The sequence below is a fragment of the Crinia signifera genome, chromosome 4 (assembly GCF_055691185.1).
Source record: "Crinia signifera chromosome 4, ASM5569118v1, whole genome shotgun sequence".
NCBI classification, from domain to species: domain Eukaryota; kingdom Metazoa; phylum Chordata; class Amphibia; order Anura; family Myobatrachidae; genus Crinia; species Crinia signifera.
The window spans coordinates 48,210,567-48,233,129 of NC_139220.1; the positions used below are offsets into that span (position 1 = coordinate 48,210,567).

General features: G+C 44.8%; 1 protein-coding gene across 2 annotated transcripts in view; it reads right to left on the reverse strand.

The window, feature by feature from the left end:
• The window catches only part of GALNT10 (polypeptide N-acetylgalactosaminyltransferase 10), a 148,674-nt gene that overhangs the window by 77,417 nt on the left and 48,694 nt on the right, over positions 1-22,563 (reverse strand). Inside the window, exon 1 of one of the 2 annotated variants that reach the window (XM_083181731.1) lies at positions 1,566-1,710. The exons of the other annotated variant lie outside the window; for it this stretch is intronic. Within the exon in view, the coding sequence (XP_083037857.1) occupies positions 1,566-1,613 (48 nt within the window). The 5' untranslated portion in view covers positions 1,614-1,710. Of the gene's footprint in view, positions 1-1,565; positions 1,711-22,563 lie in introns of those variants that run through there. 2 annotated transcript variants of the gene reach the window in all.

Sequence of the window (22,563 nt, forward strand, 5' to 3'; positions counted from 1 at the left end):
GCAGGGACAGCAAGTGTCACCAAAGTGTCACCTCCTGGTCCCGCCCCCTCAGATGGATGATTAAATCTATTTAGAACAAAAATATGAGATGACCTTTATCTTCTTCATAACCTGTACACCCCCGTGACCTCACCAGCCTAGTGTCCTTATTGCTTTGGAACAAAATGACCATTACAAAAAAAAAAAAAAAACACAAAGATTTTTTAAACAGTATAAGTACTTTGTAATTACCCAGGAGTTCTGTACAGAGGGACGTGCAGATGTCCAGTCTTACAGTAGTTGTGAATTCCTGAAAACTAAAATACATCTCCAGGCAACTTATTTCACTCGTAACCCCCCCTCCCCCTTTGCTTGTCACCAGCATCAGAGTTCATAAACCTTAACACAAACCAGCTGGCAGTGTAAAGTGTGTCCAGGTAATAGATTGCCATGTATGGTAGAGAAATCTGCTTAGTATGGGAATCGTAGTGGCTACAACCGCCTGCAGGGAAGTGCCTGGGAGAAGCCTCAGGCACTGTATGTGATTAAACTCATCTCAGGGAGGTTACCGCATCTCCCAGGCAGGGAGTGGGGACTCGGCTATCATTTTTCTACAGGCTCACAGGGAAGCAAAAGCGAGAAAACAAAATACAACTTTATATTATATATATTATACATTCTGTGAACTGGCACTCCGTCAGCGGTGGTCAGCTACCTCGGTGACGCTGCAAGTTACCCCTGCTGAGGTTTTCACACTGTTTGCAGTATACATAGATATATCTATATAGATATGGATATCAATATATCTATCTCTATCTATCTATCTATCTATCTCTATCTATCTATAACATGCATTAGGTTTGTCCCAGTAAGGAGGGAGAAGAGCGGATGAGCAAAAAAAAAACAGGGTAGCAGTTTAGTTTCCCATTCAAGAATTTTTTTCCCAAGAGACATGGATCGGATCGGTAGTAATAATAATTGTTTTATTTATGTAGCGCTCTTTCTCCAAGAGCACCCAAGGTGCTTGAAGGAAATGAAGGGAATGCTTGAGTAAACAGGAAAGTCTTGAATCTGTTTTTGAAGTAGTTGAACTCCAACATAAAATTATAATATATTATATATCCTGACAAATGATGATTAAAAGGTCCTCAGAAACATTAACCGCATACTATAAATGCATTATTTCAAGTCTCCTAGAGTGCCGGCCATCGCCACTGGATTAATATCAGTGTCCATTTGTGGTAGTGACATACTTTAAGTGTATCACGTCGTGTGCGGAGCACTGTACTTACTATTTACTATAGTGCCAGGCCCGGTTTGGACACGTGAGTTGTGTGCAGTTCTGGGTCAGCACAGCGCCCCCCCCCCCCCCATTATATTTTACAATATTATCATATTTTATTTTACAGGAATTTTAGTTGAAGCTTTCAGCAATAAGTCTATTGTGCCTAGGTACCAGCAAATCCCACACAGCAGACAATGATCATATCAGAGAGACATGCACACTGAGCCCAAACAGACAACTGTGAATCTCAGCGGGCTGCTTGTTGAACAGACAATAAGAGTTATTTTTGGGTCTAACAGACCTGAAGCTGCTGCTTGTCCCACTGGGAAATAGTCTTGTCTAGAATCATTCAGGGATGTAATGTCATAAGCACGAATGACAGCGGACAGCTCCTCTTCCCAACAGGCTTGGCAGTAATGAAGAGTGTTAGCGGGCTGAGATGTGTAATTCATCTTGATCGTAAGCTTGGAACTTGTTCTGACCTGGTCTGTAGCCAACATGCTATACTGAAGGGCAAAAAAGCATTACCAAGAGGTTTCCAAGCTATTTCTTATAGTATATTATTAATATTGCACAAGCAATGTACATCTAAAAATCAATACATATCACCTTTACAGAGCCCCTTTCTCATCTTTACACACAGTCAAATTTAGCCTATTACGTTTATGACTAGGTGCATACACTATAGTTCAGTACAGTATTGTATTTACAAAAGATAGATATTTTTCATAAAACAAGATTATCAGTGGTAAAACAAACAATAAATCTCTATCGTTTGAAATCGTTCACGGTCTATGCACTAGATTGTTCATTCTGTAGTTCCCAGGATTTCAAAGGAAATAGTAGACGATATTGTTCTCTGCCTTTATGGCATAGTGTGTATGCAGTTTTAGACACTGACAAATATTAAATGATACGGCTAAGACAATCCATACCAATCCAAGGGCCAAATCTTAACCCATATATAAAGGTTTTTATACCGTGACTCTTTGGTATGTATGATCAGCATTCAGCCTTCATCTCCCAAACAGCTATACATAAGCAGAGGTAAACCAAGTGATAGAGGGCCAGATGCACTAAGCTTCAAAAGTGATAAAATGGAGAAGGATAAACAACCAACCAATCAGCTGCTGCCTGACATGTGACAGACTGTGTTTGAAAAACGTCAGGCAGGAGCTGATTGGCTGGTTACTTATCACTCTCCATTTTATCATTTTTGAAGCTTAGTACATCTGGCTCACAATCATTACAAGGTTCACAACAGCCATTCAGTCCATGCTGCAGAGGAACTTATGTGAACACACGCACACATACACTAACCATGCACATTACAAGTTACCTACGAAACACGAGGAGAAAATACAATATCCACCATTTGATTATGTGGCCACAGGGTTGCATTTGAGAGGGTCAAAGGAGCTGGTGGATACAAGGACTACAGAGTAAAGATGTAAGGCTGATATCAGGTTGCTTTTGAATCTCAAAGAGCAGCTCCACATCTAAACCTGTTACTTCCCTACGAATGCACCATGGACCTGGTTAAGAGGTGGACACAAAGGCAGCGCCACTGCATCTTTGTACATAAAACCTGCAAATGCTTTAAGAAAAAAAGCACCCTACTGCTGAATTTTCTGATCCACCACTGCAGCTGAAAATGCAGATCAACATCATGGTCATGGGTTGCAGTGCCGGACATCTAACACCTGATGCCAGGAGAAACTGCAATTGAGGATGCAGCCATTGGCTTTGGCACGCCTCCTTTTATAGGAACGGTTCCAGTCTGCTAGCTAAAATACTTGCAGTGATCGGGGTCACCGAAACATTTCCGCCCATTCTGTAGCGAGGCATGCACAGTTCCAGACCCATTGGTCATTTGTGACTGTATCAAGACAACGTGCGGCCCTGAATAAGTGCCTATAGGGCTGATTCATACCCGCTCGTAGCGGGCCCGATGCGGCCCCATCCCCGGTCGGGGTTTGCTCTTGTGCGAATATGCACATGTACAAAGTAAACCCCGGGAGCAACAGCTGGGCATAACCTAACACGGGCAGCTAACGTCACATGACATCAGGACCCGCCCTGGTGGGGGATAGGGAATCATTCCATGGTGAGCGACCGTGTTTATCATGCGGCGAGGAGGGGGGGGTTGCCACTTACCTGTGAATACACGCTCTATTGCCAAAAATAGAAAAAAGTATTCATTAAGAGCAGTTTACTTATTTTATATCAGTATATTCTGGTAAAGTCTAAATATATTTTCCATATGTGGAAATAAAATAACTATAAAACACACGGCTTTATTTACTCCACTCCACTGAGACTGCCCTAGTGAAAGTCACCAATGACCTGCTGTCAGCCAAATCCAAGGGTCACTTCTCCCTGCTTATCCTTTTGGACCTATCTGCTGCCTTTGACACTGTGGATCACCCTCTCCTCCTCCACACACTCCAAAACATTGGCCTCTCTGGTACAGTCTTCAACTGGTTTTCCTCTTACCTCTTCAACCGTTCCTTCTCAGTCTCTGCCTCTGGCTCTACCTCACCACCTTCTATCCTTCCTGTCGGGGTCCCTCAGGGTTCCGTCCTTGGCCCCATTCTGTTCTCTCTGTACACCTCCTCTCTGGGTGCACTCATTAACTCCTTTGGCTTCCAATATCACCTCTATGCAGATGACACCCAAATCTACCTCTCCTCTCCTGATCTGTCCCCCACTGTTTTCTCTCAAGTTTCCAACTGCCTCGCTGCCATCTCTACCTGGATGTCTGAGCGATTTCTGAAGCTGAATATGGACAAAACCGAACTTATTATCTTTCCCCCACCCAGAGCTATGCCCCCTACTAATATCTCTATCACTGTTAACAACACCATCATCTCCCCTGTTCCCCAACTCCGCTGCCTGGGTGTCACACTTGACTCCTCCCTCTCCTTTGCACCCCACATCCAAGCCCTGGCCCATTCTTGCCGGTTCCAGTTACGCAACATTGCTCGCATCAGGCCCTTTCTCTCACAGAGTGCAACTAAGCTGATCATCCACTCATTGGTCATCTCACGGCTTGACTACTGTAATGCTCTTCTCACTGGCCTCGCTCAATCCCAACTAGCTCCTCTCCAATCTGTCCTCAATGCTGCAGCCAGGCTTATCTTCCTCTCCCGCCGCTCTAACTCTGCTACTCCCCTTCAACAAAATCTGCACTGGCTTCCATTCCCCTACAGAATCCTCTTCAAACACCTCACACTCACATACAGGGCCATCTCTAATTCCATTACTCCATATATCTCTAACCTCATCTCCATTCATACACCCTCCCGCCCTCTACGGTCAGCTGACGACTGTCGTCTCTCCTCCACCCTGATCACTGCTTCCCATGCTAGAGTACAGGACTTTGCCCGTGCTGCACCCCTTCAGTGGAACGCACTCCCTCGCTCCATTAGACTCTCCCCGACCTTGCAAAGCTTCAAACGGGCACTGAAAACTCACCTATTCATCAAAGCGTACCCTTCCACTGCATAAACCAGCTGGTTCTCCGACCCCTTGCCTGTTTCCTGTTTACATCCTGCTATCTAACCACCACCCCCTCGCTTGCACCTCTTGTAATCTGTCTGTCTCCCCTTCCTACTAGATTGTAAGCTCCTCCGAGTAGGGCCCTCTTCCCTCCTGTTGTCAAAGCCCACTTCTCTTCACATTTCACTCACAGCTCTCCTTTACTCCAACACTCAGTGACCATCTTAATACTCCTCTCCATCATTGGCCTCAAGCCTCTAGTTGTATGTTGATTGGGTCCTCACTACTTACATTTAAGCTGTAATGTGTATTGAACTGTGGTGCTCTTTATTTGTACTGTATTTTTGTTATTTATTCAATGTTATGCCAAGTCTTGTCTCCCTGTATTGTTCCTTTGTACGGCGCTGCGAAACACTTGTGGCGCCTTATAAATAAAATTATAATAATAATAATAATAATAATTTACCTATTACAAGCATATGCTCTTTCAATGATAATCAAGCTGCTGTATGCTAAAGGGCCTGTTTACAGACAGAGAAATAAAGCGCCGCCGTTTCTGCATTTGAAAAGTCTTCCGTTCGCCTACTCAGGTGCAGTTTGGTAATAGTGCTGCCTGATGATACAGGTGACCTCACTAATCACCGCCCAGGCTACGGATTCTGCTGCTGAAGTAGCTATCTGAAAGCAGTTATTTGCCGCTGTACAGAAATGTTAATTTCATGCTCAGTAATCACATTTCTCCCCCCTGAATGATAGGCTCTTAGAGCAGCAGTTTGTACCCTACACTAATAGCAATCATTTGAGACGAGAAAGGCCAAACAGCTCTGTGCTGGCTGTGTCATTACAACTTTTGCGTGTGAATACTTGATTTCTAGTACACAGAAGGTACAGACATCGGGATCTTGACTGTCAGGATCCCGACTTACAAGGGTGATTTTCCTTTGTGGGGGTCCAAAACCCCCACAGAGGGAGAATAGAATGGGCCTGCAAGGGGCTTCAATGCGCTCGCCCCCATGTTGCTCCTGCCAGTCAGGATTCCGATGTCTGAGAAATGACGGTTGGAATACCGACTGTCGGTAAATTATACTGTACCATAACCATTGGTTGAACTTAATAGAGATCAAGAGTCGTTGTAGGTGCAGTACTGACGCTCAGTACTGTGCACATGGTTTGGACTCTTCCTGTGCAGGTACAGTACAGGTCTGTAACAGATTGACACCAGACTAATCGGCCTGCTGACACTTGAGAGAGGCGACAGGTTCAGTTTCTCAATACTGTTGCAGGGAGGGGTGATACGAACAGGATCTCTGTTGGAAGCCAGAAATGTCCTGGTCTCTGTGTTGGATATGCCGTGGCCCACCTTGCGCATCCCCATGGGTTGGTGTACGGTTCATAGTGTTGACTGAATGAAGGTCGTCATACATTGGGACAACCACTGCAGCTCGACAGGGCTTAAGCGAACACCTAAAATAGGTCACCGTGGCTAAGGTTGACACAAGAATTAGGGAAGGTAGATAGCCATGGTGTCGACATGGACACCATTTAAATGTACCGATGAGCACAACATGCTTCAGGCGCGATGCTCGGCAGACTATTTTATTCTCCCACTACAACGTAGCGGATGGTAGTGTAAGAAATGCCGCCTGTCAGCAAAAGTCAGCTTTAAAAGAAAAAAACTGGAAACTGATGTTGACCTTTTGACTGTTGACCTTTCCATTGTCGACCTAATGCCTGTGTTAACCTTCCAAACCTGTCGACCTTAGCCAAGTCCAACCATCGCACCCTAGCAGAGAGATCAACTGGACAGAGAGAAACACATCCCGACCAATGACAGAAGCAGAAGGGCCGCTAATTGCTCTCCACTAATTATGAAGTAGCTGCGTACATTATTATATACACAATTTAGGCCATGTGTCAGAAGTTGACAACTATTTACATGACACTGGCTCAGTCACATGTAGCTTATTCCCTGACTAATATCATTACATAACTAGATTGGACAATGCTGCCATATAACACCTGATACAGCTTGTTCTGCACATTAAATATGAGCACACAGATACACAGGAGATGGTAATAGAAGGTGGTCAGGCCCTACTAATATACTGTACATCTGTAATAGGGAACGGCTACACTGAAGCTTGTGCATTACAATAATTCATTAGTAATTGGCTACCTAACATGTACCCCTTTGTATTGCTGTAAAGCTAATACTATGCATTAAAGGAGAACAATGTGAGCTATACATTTGAATTATACCGCTTTCACATGGCTTTGCTGGGTCGGACCCGGGATCTCGATCCTGGCGCTTTCACATTATACTAGGGTCACCCATTATACGCAGGGCGTCTCGGGTTAAACCCTTCTTATAACCCGGGTCGAATTGCAGGGTTGGCCAACCCGGGTTATAAAGTTTGGTGCTTTCACACCATATCTCCGCCCTGGTCGACCTGGCAAAAACCTGGGTTTAAAGTGTGATGTGAAAGAGGTATTTGGGAAAATGCACCATCACGGATATAAACTTGTTCGATTGTTGGAAATTTATTAAAAGATTAAATGTTCCAGCTTAATGAGAATAAAATAGCTCAGTCTTTACCATATGCGCGAGTAAAATATACGCAACATCATTGCTTAGCCTTGCACACACATTAATTATTAATAGCAATAGAAGACATTTCAGCAGGCAATGTATTAGAAGGCGTATACGGACATTCCCAAATAATCTATGAGCTGTAGACACATACTCTGTATCGAGGAGGAAGAATCACACTTTATGCTGGAACCACACACACACACAGCCGTATACTGTTCAGCGATTACCGAAACAGAAAATAAGCCATTGCTAAACATTATAGGCTTTATGACCCTGCTCGGTTTATAGACACAGACGCTGAAGTGCAGCACCCCTTATAACACTGCACAGGGCCGCTCTACAAATGATTGACAGGTCAGCTGAATGCACCTCCACAGTAATGGTCAACTAATGGCAAGAAGCATAGTTTTAAAGCCCATCGTTAAGGCTGATCATACTATATTTTTAAACCAGGTCTCATGAATTGCACATGTTCTGGCCCAGAACCTGTGCAGTTTATGCGTTTCCAGGTTTAAAGGGATTGTAGGAGCTGAGAAATACACATGAAATAAGTGGCATTTAAACTTTCTTCGGTTCTGTGTTTATATGCATTTACTACAGCATTTTAACCCTTTGAATTGCTGTGAGATCCTCAAAAGCGACTGTTTTTTGGGTGCAATCTTTAAGTAAACATCAATTAACTGACTTGGCTGTATACTATAAGAACCGTCGCTGTGAGTGGCGCTGGCATTTCTAGCTGATATTTTGAGGATCTCTCACAGCAACGTTGGCATTTAAAGGGTTAAGGGATTTTGGTCCTGGTGCATATTTGTAGCTAAAGGCCCCCATACATTAGTCCGACTTGTCCTAAGGACAAGTCGGACCTGATTTCCCCCTGCAGCTCCCCGGGAGGGGGACACACGATTTGGCACTTGATGTGCCAAGTTTTGCAAATGATACATCGCATGCGATGTATCATTTGCAACTCCCGGGGAGCTGCAATGTGGAGCGAGCAGGGGGGCCGGGGACATCGAGGTGGCGGGCGGGGGATGCTGCAAGGCGGCTGGGGGGACGGACGCACGCTGCTAGTAGTGCGGACGCTGCGGGGGACACAGGCTGCCCATTCGTTGTATGGGCTTTTTTTTTTTTTCAGTGCTGACAGCTCCCAGCTCCCCTCGCCTGGCTCTATGTCACTGCCGTGCCCCGCAGCGTCCGCACTACTAGCGGAGTGTCGTTCCCCCCCCCCCTACCCGGACGGAGCATGACAGCTCCCTGCTCCGGCTCCCCCTGCCGCCCCCCTCCCTCGCCGGCGTCCTCAGAGTCCCCACGGCTGCACATAAGATTTATCTTATGTGCAGCCGGTCCGACGTCCCGACTCTGACCCGATGCGCACGGGACCGCGCATCGGGTCAGACCGGGTGTCAAAACCTGCGATTTGGTCCGATTTCACTGCCCGATCCATCTGGATCGGGTGAAATCGGGGCCAAATCGCATAGTGTATGGCGGCCTTAAGGGTTGGGATCATTTGGTCAACAAGCGGTCGACACCACTAGGTCAACATGGGGAAAGGTCGACAGGGATCTAGGTCTACATGGGACAAGGTCGACACAAGCATTATGTCGACAGTCAAAATGTTGACATGGGGGTTTTCACTGTTTTTGTGACTGTCGACCTAGACCCATGTCGATCATCATGCTGTAGACCAAATGACCGTATCCCATAGCTAACGTGGCTGCAGATGCGACTCCGAGGATGTGTAGAAATATGGTCATGTAACAGCCACCAGAATTTGTATACAGACACCCAACCAGAGCCCTCGCAGCTGCCTGCAACTGTACTCACAACATCGATGTAGATGTGGAAAACGTTAAAAGCCTAAAGTTTGTCTATGGTCGCTCAGAATGACCACCGCAACACAGATGCTAGAGACCACATTATTCCCGCATACAGGATGGTCTTCCCGGATCACCGACATATTTTTGCCGTCACTCCTCGTTACCTTCCACAAAATGACCTAAACCAGTTACTTGCGAATGAACGCTTATTGTGCAATCGCATATCAATTGCGCAATGCCGCAGTGGCGGATGCGCCGTTTAAGAAAATTGTGGAAACATCGGCATGGCGTCCAACTGTGAAATATAATAAAACAGGAAAAACAGGAGTGCAGGAATCTGGGGACATGGAAGTGGATATACCACGCTCTTCTCTGATCTAATGTGATATAAACCCTACACCTGAATAAGGGTGTATGGTACGTCTAGAAATAACATAAGCTTCCTCGCTGGAGCAGCGCAGCAGAAACTATTAGCAGCTGCAGAATCGTCTGTGCCTCACTCCTAACCTCAGATCATGAAAGTTAATTGTGGCATTTGCAACAGTCGGTGCTATTAAATCATCAAACAATTCTTCAAACGTATCTTTCGGCCAACTAAAGTTACAAGGTTAATTAAGTGTGTGAAGCACCAATAAAGTGAGACTTAATGGATCTATAAATTGTATCCGATTAGTGCATCTGAGGATTGTAAACTGTTTTACACGCTGGGGACAAATGGCACTTATGTAATCCCTTAATGCTAGAGGATGCTGGGCTCACACTGCTAGCTCCCAGATCATAGTCACAATATCATCGCTCTCATGTTCCCAGAATTACTGCGACTAATCTTATTTTGTTATTTATTTACTTGGTTTTGTTCCTGGTTTGCAGTTTTTTTTTATCCGTTTATTGAACGGCCCTGCAGAAGCTCACTGGATTCAAATACATTTACATAAAGCACAACAAAAGTGTATGCAATCCCCAGGAGCTCTTCACTTCAGATCTTCCTCTGAATCACTCGGCCCTTCTGTGCGACGTCCCTTCGTCTCAAGGAAATACGGAGTAAGAGAAATCATATTCCTCGTCACCGCCAGAAATAATTGGTGGCATACACACATCAAAAGACGGTGAGGTATGTTCACATAAAGGTTTCTTTTGTCACATCCATACAAGGAAAGGCAGCCATCAAATCTGGGCCTCAATAGAATAACCCTAAACTTTTAGTCTTGCATTCACCAAAAGGTTTCTTTGTGCGCACTTTTCTCCAAACACCAAGTAGAAACAACTTCCTTAATATCAAATTTTTATTCCATAAAACATAAAAAAGGTAAAAACAATAATGCAATGGAACAAAGATGTAACTTTAGCGCTGAATAGATGTTATCAAAGTCTATATACACAGATATAGGGGGGTATTCAATCTAGGATCACGGCTGTTGATCCCTGCCGACAGACGTGATCCCGGCCCGTTTGCGGTCAGCCCGACAGCTGAACGACAGGCGGGATTCCATGTCCCGCCTGCCGATCGGCGCAAAGGAGTCGTGGCCGCAAAAACAGCCGTGGATTGTCGATCTGCGGCCGGGATCGCGACAATCCACGGCCGTTATCGGCAGAACGGGCACGCCAGCTTCTGAAGTCGGGCCCGTTAAGCCGTGATCCCGCTTCAATGCTGTCGCTAAAGACAGCATTGAATAGGGAGCCGCCGCTATTTCCACGACACATTGAATACCCCCCTAAATGGGATATAAAAAAGGATATAGCGCTTCTCTGTCAGGATTCCTTAGGGAGATACTCTGATATCACAACATGTGATTAAGGTAAAAACATCCAGAAGAAGACCAGTGGACCTTCTACAACAGGTAACTCAAACATTCAGTACGGACAAGAATATTCGGAATGCCCCAGATTGATATGGTTTATACTTGTGGACAGGTACAAGCCTACTGTCCTTTGCATAACCAATGCGTTTTGGATCTGGTTCTTCCTCAGGGAGGGAATTGCATACACATTTGTTGCGCTGTATTGTTTGAGGATATTAAAGCTGAAGTTCATGCCCCTTTACCACTGCAGCTAAAAAACGGTAAATTGCTGATTTTCAGCGCAATTTACCGTTTTAAGGCTGCAGTGGGAAAGTGCCAGAGTTGAAATACCGTTTAAAGTTAAATAGTATTTCAACCCGTTTTTAAAGCAGAGTCCTACACGTTAAAATAACGTTTAAGAGACATTAAACGTTATTTAGCCTCCAGGCAGTCCCAGTGCCTGATGAGAACTAGTAGTTCTCACTTTGTGCATGTGTAATGAGTGCACGTGCATAATAATGAGCCGTTCATTAAATATGCGCATATGTAATGAGCTGCTCATTATTATTCACGTGCACTCATTACATATGCACAAAGTGAGAACTACTAGTTCTCATCAGGCACTGGGACTGCCTGGACCCCGCATGGACCCCCGCTGCCTCCCAATGCCCTGCATCCCCGTGCAGGTAAGTACAAGGGGAGGGGAGGTGGGGGCACAGGGCAGGTACAGGGGGTTAGGCACTCTTTACACTTGGGGGGGGGGGGGGTTAGGCACTCTACATTTTACACGGTTCACTGCAATGGGAATGGTACTTAATTGGTATTTAAAACGGTAATCTGCTGCAGTGGGAATGCGAATACCGTTTTAAATACCAATTAAGATTACCAGTACTTTAAACTGGTCTGCAGAGGGAAAGCAGCATCAGGGTGCAGGAGGGTTATTTTTGTTTACATCTACATAAAGAGCCACCTAGGTGGACTCAAACATAAACTAAAGGCCCGAAACCTTACTGCGACGTCTCCATGGGGTGAAGCAGCGGCGGTACATTCTGCTGCCCATCGCGCCAATGAATATTGCATATGTACTAACTGATACATCTGGCCCAAAACCTATTGTGTGGTATATCATGGCAAAGGACATAAAAACACATTAAAATGACACCACACCCACCTCTAGCTTAATTAGGAGAGCTGCAGTGGCGATTTGAAATCATGATGGTTGGAGACTGCACAAGATCTATAAATAACATTGTGTTTAAAAAAAAAAAAAGTGTGTTGACTTGAGAATGACCCATAATTTAATGTATAGGTTGGACTGGGCTTAAAAACTATTTGCAGCAGATGCAATTGTGGTGCGCAGGTGCCAGCTGGGTGTGTACACTACCGGGTGTCTATCAGATATATCTAATTGTTGGTTCGATCAGACACCCATTAGTAGTTAACATTCCTAACAGGAACCTAATTACCTGTGCAAAGCGGCTATACCACTCATGTCCAAACTGTGGCCCTCCAGCTGTTGTGAAACTACACATCCCAGCATGCCTTACCATAGTTTTAGCATTCCCTAATAGCCAATAACTGTGGCAAGGCATGCTGGGACTTGAAGTTTCACAACAGCTGGAGGGCAGTAGTTTGGACATGCCTGGGCTAAACCAATCTAACAATCTTGATTGGATGCACAACTACATACTTTCACACATTTTTCTTGCACCTGATCTGAGAAACAGCTACCCCAATTCACATAGATGCCCAGCAGAAAGAATGCACTAAAATGGTCTATGCCTCTGAGTGCTTTTTGTTTTTAACTATATACCCCTGTGCGTTGGCAAATGTTTACGAAGTACTGAGTATACTAATATTTTGAGAAAAGCTGGGTACACCTTCGTTACAAACAATGTAACAACAATGTTATTTGAACTCCTGGACAAACTATATAGCGCATATACATCTTGCAAAACAGATCGTCAATGGTCACATGCAGCAGTATAGCAGTTGCTAAGGACATTAACAAATCTTCCTGCATGTTCAAAAAATCCGTAGAAGCAACAAACAACTAGCGGGATCACACTTCGGCATCATGATAGAGCGCACACACTGGACAATTTACATTTGTTTTTATCTGGTACACAGTAGGGAAGCCAATCCCGGGGCATTTTTTCAATCCCGGGATTCGGGATTGAAAAATGCTCAATCCCGGGATTCCCGGGATTGGCTTTCCTAATAGAAAAATGCCCTGGCTGCCCCGCAATTACTTACATCCATGCAGGGGCAGCTGGGTTGCCGGGTGGGTGGATGGGCGGTCATCTTAAGGAGCCAGGCTGGGGGACAGGTAGTTAATGCTTCTGCTGGCTGACTAGTTGGGCGGGTGGGTGAGCGGCGCGGTGCGGCTTCTTCATGCTGCCGCCCGTGACTTGAGTGACCTGCTTGCGCAGCGTGACCTCGTCACGCTGAGAGGTCACGCTGCGCGGTATGCTCCTGCTGGCTGGCTAGTTGGGCGGGCGAGCGGCGGGGTGCTGCCGGGCGTGACGTGAATTACCTGCCTGCCCTGCCTGCGCAGCGTGACCTCGTCATGCTGAGAGGTCACGCTGCGCAGTATGCTCTGCCGGGTGCCGGGAGAAGCCAGGCAGCGTCTGAGCGGGTGCTCAGACGCTGCCTGGCATTAGACTGCTCATGCGCAGTCTAATCCCGAAATCCCGGGATTGGAAACTCCAATCCCGGCCTTTTGGGGGCAAAATCCCGGGATCCCGCCGATCCCGATCCCGGGATTGGCCACCCTAGTACACAGAGAATATTATTATTTATCAACAGTTTCTTACTGTATATAGTGCAGCATACTCTGTTGTACTTGACAACTTGAAACAAGCGATAGAACAAACTGGGTGATAACAGACAGACACAGCAGTATGAAGGCCCTGCTCACAAGCTTACAATCTCATACCTCCCAACAGTCCCGATTTTAGCGGGACAGTCCCGATTATCAGGGCCTGTCCCGCCCGCGGGCGGCAGTGTCCCGCGGTGTGGGGGGGCTGTTGGGAGTCCCCCCCTGTCCGCTGCTAAACAGCGGGGAATAAACGCTGTGCGCATGCGCACAGCGTCTATTCCCGTAGCCAGGGGGCTGGGGGCATGGCTAGAGGCTCACAGAGCCTCTGGGTCATGCCCCCATAGCGGCAAAATGGGGGCGTGGCCTCACGGGAGAGCCGCGAGTATAGGCCACGCCCCGAATTAGACCACTAGCCCCCCCCCCCCGAAAATGTTGGCGCGTCTACGGCGCGCAGCAGCAGCGTCCCGCCGGCTGATTACACAAAGTTGGGAGGTATGCAATCTATAGGATATTCCAGGACACACTGCATGATCTATGCATGGCTCTTGAAGGAAAATATGCTAAAATGTACTGCCTAAAGCAGTGACATCCAACCTGTGGCTCTTGAGCCACATGCGGCTTTTATTAATGAGACGCAGCTCCCGATGTGGCAGTCAGAGGAAGCAAACTGCGGTGCTGGCACACAGAGGAGTATCGCACAAGCACTGTGGTCTGTTAACAGCGTCTGTCAGCTCTTCCAGCTGCGCTGACACACCGTTCTCTGGTGAGACAGGAGGGCTAATTTTGACTTTCCCATCTTGGCCAACCCAGCTCTCTTCCTTGGATGAAATGATAAAAGGTGATGCCAGGGAGGACCCTTTTAGTGGCCATCTTTATTTCAGCACCTCAGGGGTGTGTTTATGCTGCTCTCTCCAGTGCTTCACCTTATTGGACCAGCTTCTTTACTAGGCTTGTAAGCTATTTTATTCGCTAGTGGTGGGGACTGATTCAGCTGTAGGCTTAGCCGGCATTTGAGTGCTGCAAGAATAATATAGTAATGTCTCAATAGGCGTTTTGCACTGCTTACATTGGTTGCTAACATTAAAGTAAATGTGCTATATATACATTAAATGGGCTGCTGGAGTAAAATAAAAATGATAAAATGCATAACTGTGCTGCTAGTTTGAAGCTGAGGTTTCACAAGATGGTTTATATAGCATAAAATGTGCTGCTTGTAGCTAGGCCACAACCCATAAAAATAGATGTGGTCTTGTGGGAGCTAGGCCACGCCCATTTTGCATAGTATCGGCTTTTTGTCTTACTATAATGCATTTTTGGGCTCATTGCCTCCGATTGGTTGGCCACCCCTGTCCTAAAGGATACAGGCTGTAACACTTACACTGCACTATTCTGCAACATATTTTACAGTATATTCTCGAATAATGAATGTGTGCAATTTAAACATACTTGCCTACCGTCCCGGAATGGCTGGGGTTCCCCTCCTGCCTGCCTCCCCCCCCCTCCCCCCTTACATGGCTGCTAAAGGAGATGCAGAATTTAAAGGGACCACAGGAGTGGAGCGGGACTAAAATGACACAAAGCATATCAGTTTGTGTCATTTCAGCCCCACCCCCTTTCTTGCGTACCCATGAATTGCAGTGTTTGCATGGATTGAGGGTGGGGCTTTGAGAAGTCAGCCTTGTCCCCACCGTGCAGATTTGGTTGTCATCTCCAGGTTTCTCCTGGAGAGGCAAATTCAAAGGTCGGCAAGTGTGAATTAAAAAGAAAATAAAACTCAAGAGCCACTCCAGCAAATCTAGGAGGCAGCAGGACCTTTAAATGAGGGCACACATTTAAAATCAATAAAGTCCACAGAATTGAAAACCGATAGTTAGGCAGTACACAGTCTACCATGCTCATGGGATTCTTCCATCACGAACCAAGAAAATAATTAAATGCGTTTAAAACAAAGAAATGCAACCCGATCATCTTTTAAAAGAAGGGTATGTGGAAATGTTTATTGGGTTCTTAGAAAGCAGCAACATTTTTCACTGTACTTTTACTAGCGCTAATGGGTTCTATGTCTGTGCAAGGTTAGAGAACAGGAAGACAGAACTGCTCTACTCAGTACAGGAAACTCAGCAGAACGAAGAGGCCAGAAGTCAATGAGTCTCTGTGGTAACTTGCGGGGAATGCTTCTTACGAATATATGAAAACGCAGAGGTTTGAGATATTGTTAAGAAAAAAACATAATGCTTTAAAGTGTGTGTGTATATATGTGTGGAAGGGGAGAAGAGACTCAACGACCTGTAATATACTGGATAGTCATGAGTCATGATATATTAGGTAAAAAATAAATAAAAATAATAATAAAAAGGTAATTTGACTAAGATACAATAATATATTAAAAAGCAATTATCTATAAAAAAACAATTATATATAAAACAAACAAATGGGATAGGGGTACAAGGGAATAATCACAATGTTAATAAAATTCCATCTAGCATGCAAGAAAATGAGTATCGGTATAATAAGATCACAAGGAGGTGAGGAGCTCTCTAAAAAAAACGTTTTTTAGTCCTTTCCCAAATGGGGAAAAAAGGAGAACGGGATATCTGTCCAGCAGCATAGAGGTTGGAGTATACACATATTTATTATTTATTAACAGTTTCTTATATAGCGCACACATATTCCGCAGCACTTTACAGAGAATATTTGAACATTCACATCAGTCCCTGCCCCAATGGAGCTTACAATCAAATTACACACAGACATTTTGGGGTAATTTGTTGGGAGCCAATTAACCTACCAGTATATTTTTGGAATGTGGGTGGAAACCAGAGTACACGGAGGAAACCCACGCAAGCATGGGGAGAATATACAAACTCCGTACAGTTAGGGCCATGGTGGGGATCGAACCCATGACCTCAGTGCTGTGTGGTAGTAATGCTAACCATTACACCATCCGTACTGCACACACACACACACACATATATATATATATATATATATATATATACACACATACACACACACACTTTCTTTTTTACTAAATAAATTCAACTGCCAATAAGAACGTGACACACCGCTATCTTGTATTGCTTACAGCACCTGAACACACCGGACCTGCAATTCGTTTTCCGTCATTAAAATGACAAACACTGCCCAGAGCTGCAGGTCTGCACTAAAACCATAGCAACCAATCATTTCATTATTCATTCTGCTATAGACAGTCAAAAGCTAATATCCGATTAGTTCCTATGGTTCTAGTTTATTTTCACCTTTTAGTAATGTTTGTAAACTGAAAAACGAGTTACTTTAAGCACAAAATAGGTATGGGGTCATTTAATTCAGGTCTGGACAAATTGTTTTTAAATCTAGGCATCAGGATGAAAGTGTAGGAGCCAAACTAAAAATAGGGACAGTGTGCATAAAAATAATTACACTGTAATGCACTATTACACATGTAACACACCCAATTACATATTATACCACATGCCATAATGCCCATTACATGTTATGCCACACACCGTAATGCCCATTACACGTTATGCCATACGCCGTGATACCGATCACACATTGGCAGGTATTCAATGCTGTGGGCGAGCGGCGACAGCGAGCAGGACTTCCTGTCAGTATTCAATGCATTCCCCCCCCCCCTCATACGACAATTCCCCCTCGCTCCATTGGCGTATACAGCTCCAGAAGCAAGACTCGCAGCTAAATACAGCGAGTTTTCTGCATTGGCCGCGGGTCTCGCTGTCCTGCGACGGCGAGGAATTTCCCAGAACATTGAATAGAGCGAGCTGCCAGCGCGGGGTTTAAACAGCGAGGATCGCTGGTTTTCTGCAATCCTCGCTGTTTAACCCCCCTCGCCGGCCAAATTGAATACCTGCCATAATGTCACACATTTGCCCTCGGGTTTTGTTGAGTCCTGATTTCATTCATGACTTTTTCCATCCAAAACAGTTTTCCAAAAATCACTACTAAAAAGTATTTATTGTTCATTTACCTCAGTGCTACATGGGGGTCTCCACCAATTTTGCACAACGTGAACCATTAGTATGTGGATTCAACACATGCATGTTAACTCATGTAATTATATTACGTTACAGTAGGGCAGTATGGATGGTGTAATGGTTAGCATTACTGCCTCACAGCGCTGAGGTCATGGGTTCGATCCCCACTATGGCCCTAACTGTGCAAAGTGTGTATATTCTCCCCGAATATGTGTGCGCTATATAAGAAGCTGTTAATAAAGAAATAATAAAAGTAGGGGTGCAATGAGAGAGACCATGGCTCTCCTGAGTGAAGAAACCCCATTGGATCATACAATGGACAAATAAGACACATAGGGGCAGATGTATTAAGCCTTAACAAGAGATAAATGCAAGGGTGATAAGGAGAGATAAATGTTCAGCCAATCAGCTCCTTACTGACTTTTTTCAAACACAGCTTGTAACATGGCAGTTAGCAGGTGATTGGCTGGATGTTTATCTCTCCTCATCACCCTTGGACTTTATCTCTTGTTAAAGCTTAATACATCTGCCCCATTGGCCTTTAAAACTAGTCACTATCTTGCCGCAAACGTACACTATGTGATTTGTGCATGATTTCGGCCAAAATCGCACATGTAGACATCCCTTCCGACCCGACACGCTCCCAGTATAAAGATCATACACATAGGCCCTTATTCTGGTTCACTCGCAAAGGCAAAGTTTTGTTACCAGTGTCTGTGTGGCCTAGCAGTCACTTCCACATTCCACCTAATACCCATTGGAACCATCACCCCAATAGACTATACCAATACTACAGATAAGGTTGTTCTATATAGATTGGGCAGTCATGGAAATCTGGGAGGCAGTGCATTTTTCTTAACCTAAATAGGAAAACATTGGGCGCCGGCACTGATTTTTGTATTAACTACCTGGCTCTCGGAATTTGTCCATACAGAATAGGAAGTGATCCCAGAATAGACAAACTCCATGGGGAATTCTACCCACGGTGGATATAACTCAATATGCAGACACACTGTGAAATCCTGTTGCATTTGAAGTGATGTTTTTCTTCCGTGGTTTTCATCTTGTCCACATTTTTTTCCATTTGTTCAGTATGTCTATGAAAGCCAAGCCCTGGTTAAGTCTTGCGGTTTGTACATTTCTGCTGACTTGTAGCTAGTTTCACAAATGTTGAAGACTGCAGTAGCAATAATAAAAGGACTGGGAGAGAGAGGAGGATTCTACACAGTCTGGCTGGCTGCATTTTCAGGCACCAAGTGGTAGGACAGGAAGAAAAATACACTTACAAGCTCCAGGTAAAAAAAGAGCCCAGTGTTTGTGGACACTATAAAAGCTTTGACTCTGATTATTCAGGGATTCGTCACTGTCTGATCCAATCTGAAGGGAGCAATCAATGCTAGTCCCAAATGATTCAGCGCGGTGATTGAAAACAGCAGTACTAAGGATGGTTATTATCCTTTGTATCTATAGTGCCAACATCGTATGCAGGAGCCAAATATGTTACCACTAGATCTGTTGTAGTGTGGCAGGAAACCTCATATAAACATTCATATGGGGAGAACATACAAACCCCACACAGAAAGCTAAAGCTCTTTTCTTTTTGCAGTATACATAAAACAATAGATTTATCCCATTCAGAATGTAATTTGTTAGGGTACTTATGTATTATCTGGGCTCCCATGTTAAATGCACCCCATTTTTTCATACCCCTACTATCCAACTACGCATGGAGTTGATTTTATATAGTGTGGCGAGCGCAGCGAGCCACCGTGCCCGAAGCGTGGCGAGCGCAGCGAGGGGACGCGGTCTCATAAGAAAAACGGGAGCCCAGATATTACATAAGTACCTTTGTTAGCACAGTGGTGTCAGTATTTTTTTTTTTACATTATGCAGGCACAAGGCACACTGTGCCTCCATGAGATCGCTAGATTCCCACGGATAAATAAGTTACACCTAAAAAAAATAAAAATAAGAATAAATTAATTACCTACTTAGTTGACTGTGACCTCAATGATGACACTCTAGTTTAACCATAAACATCTATAGGGGTGTTCTAGTCAGTGGATGTCGGAAATTCTTTTGACGGAATGGATTCAGCATCCATTATTCAATGCAGCGGGCAAACCTGGATGTTGGATTTGGCCACTGATTGATGCTCATCCGGCCGGCACGGGCACCAGGTGAGCACAACGGCGGGAGCTAGCGGGAGCCGGGTGAGCTGCTCTCATCCGTCTGGTAGCGGGACAGGTGAGTGCAGCAAGTGAGTGCGGGAGGTGGCAGGAGGGTAACGTGAGGCAGAGGACAGCGCCGTGTAAGCTGCTGCTGCTCACCCGGCACCATCCTCCCTGCCTTAATCAGACATCCTTTCATGTCCGATTGAGATTGCCAGAAACATGGCCAAAACCTTTCAGTTTTGGCTGTGTTCCCGTCAATAGTAGGTGAATTTGCAGCTATTCCGACAATCCACCTGGTTTTCGGCAGGTAGGAACATTCCGACCTGCCCAAAAAGAACAGCTAGCACTGAATAGGTCGGACCCCTTTCCAACCTATTAATGTTGAAAACTGCCATCTTTTGACTATCTAGTTACTCCTGTGACTAGATCATCAAAATCTCCTAGAAGGTTAGCCAAAATCCCCCAGTTTTATCTCGCTGCTTATTCAATATTGTCTAGCATAGATTGTTTGTGCAGGCAAGGCAATTTTGAGTAGATCATAGACTAGCATTGCTTAGACAAAATCGAGAATTCAAAATTGGCCATTAGCCAATAACTCTCCATGTGTAGGGGGCTTTATTTGGCAGCCTTGCAGAAGTTTTCCTCCCCCCCCCGGTTCTAGATCCCAGACACATGACTGCTATATGAAATGACCCGAGTTCACGGCAATGATGAAAGACTGTTGTCTGTGGCTAGGAACCAGTGACTCATGATAATTGGTTGTGTAGTCACAGATTCCTAGTAGTAGCTGCCTCCTTATTCTACCCAATGATTGCGTCCGTCCAATGTAGAGGAAACATGTTTAAGTGAAACTGCATGACCTCAGACACTGGCAGACAAAGACGCACAGTGCATAGTGGCCGCATACACGTGTCTGCAGGATAAAACGATGAATATATACATGAAAATGGTGTCATATTATTTTAAATTACTAAAAGAACAGTCGTTATATAAGCTGGCAATGGATCCGATATCCAGAAACCTATAATGAAAAAAGTACCAAAAACTGGGCGAGGGGGGGAGGGGTTGTTGGGGAATGATTATTACTACTAGATGATGGTGACATTTACTCAAACATAATCACCTAGTGCCTCCTTCTACAGTCATGGTGATGAGCACAGCTAAACAATTTAATGAGCAAAGAGGGGGAGTCTGGGAAAACACAGGCTGTTTAAATGCAATTTAGGATATTTTAAGAATGTTGCTCCAAATGATGGAAAAACCTCTTAAGCAAATAAAAAAATGCAATCACCATATATTTCAGGCCTATATACTAGTCCGAAAATCAGCGAAAGCAGAGCTGTCATATTTGCAAATGTATTTGGAAAGGACTAAGCTGCGGCGTCTTCAGCACTGACAACATCTTTAAAAAGGAGCAAGCTCCAAAGCCTTGGCTTCTGCCAGCAATAAAACAAGATATGCAGGTATTAGCATAGGACAGCGCGATGTCAGGCTATGAAGGATGACTGCGCGCAGTCTATAGCTGCAGTCATGAGCTTGGACCGGCAATACAATTTTACTGGCAGATAGGAAGCAAAGCAAATGCCGATTAGTTGCATCAATGTGAAGCGGTCACAGCTTAGATGGGGATATTTAGGCAGCAGATCTCAGGGAAGAAATGCCAGTTATTTGTGTGGATTAAACAAAACCGATTTGTGTCAAACAGCAGTCGCGTAGGAGTTGGCAACCTAAGCAGTGTGGTTATCTGGCTATGGAGGGATTTGTCTGTAGACACAACAGAAATGAATGATCCTTTATATAGGAGACAGGGATTACTGCAAAATAATAGAAAATATTACTGCAGATTACGGAGCTACAAAGTAACTTTTCCAACTGGGGTACGGATTCAGAGAATACCGATAAGGCAATGTCAACCTTTACCGCGCCAACGGCTTCCAATTTGGGTGCTGGACAACTTCAAACAAGGATAGACCAACGAACCGTCACTTACCGGTTTATCACAGCTACGATGACCAATGGATTTACAGCCGTGGCTTTGATATATAGATGCTTAGTAACTCTACATCATGATACGTACACATAGTATGAGGGCAAATATGTAGCGTAAAATAGTGCAATCCACTTTTCCTCCATTTTGTCAGGCCATACACTGGAGTGCGCGGTAAAGTAGGGGTTAAGTTGTTGCGCCTATATCTGTGCATAGTTTGTATGTTCTCCCCGTACTTGCGTGGGTTTCCTCCGGGTATTCCTGTTTCCTCCCACAATCCAAAAATATACTGTTAGGCTAATTGACTCCCAACAAATTAACTCTAGAATGTCTGTGTGTGTGTCTGTACATGTGGTAGGGAATATAGAATGTAAGCTCCACTGGGGCAGGGACTGATGTGAATGTTCAACTATACTCTGTAATATGTATGTGCTATATAAGAAACGGTTAATAAATAAATAAATAAATAAATAATAAATTGTGCCGCACCCCATTCTTCATGCAACAAAATCCCAGGAAGCCCAGAGGTACAAACTGGACAATGCCACAATAATACACTGGGGCATTGTGGGCCTGATTCAGCTTAGCAAAGCAAAAAAAAGTACATAGCTGGGCAAAACCATGCTGCACTGC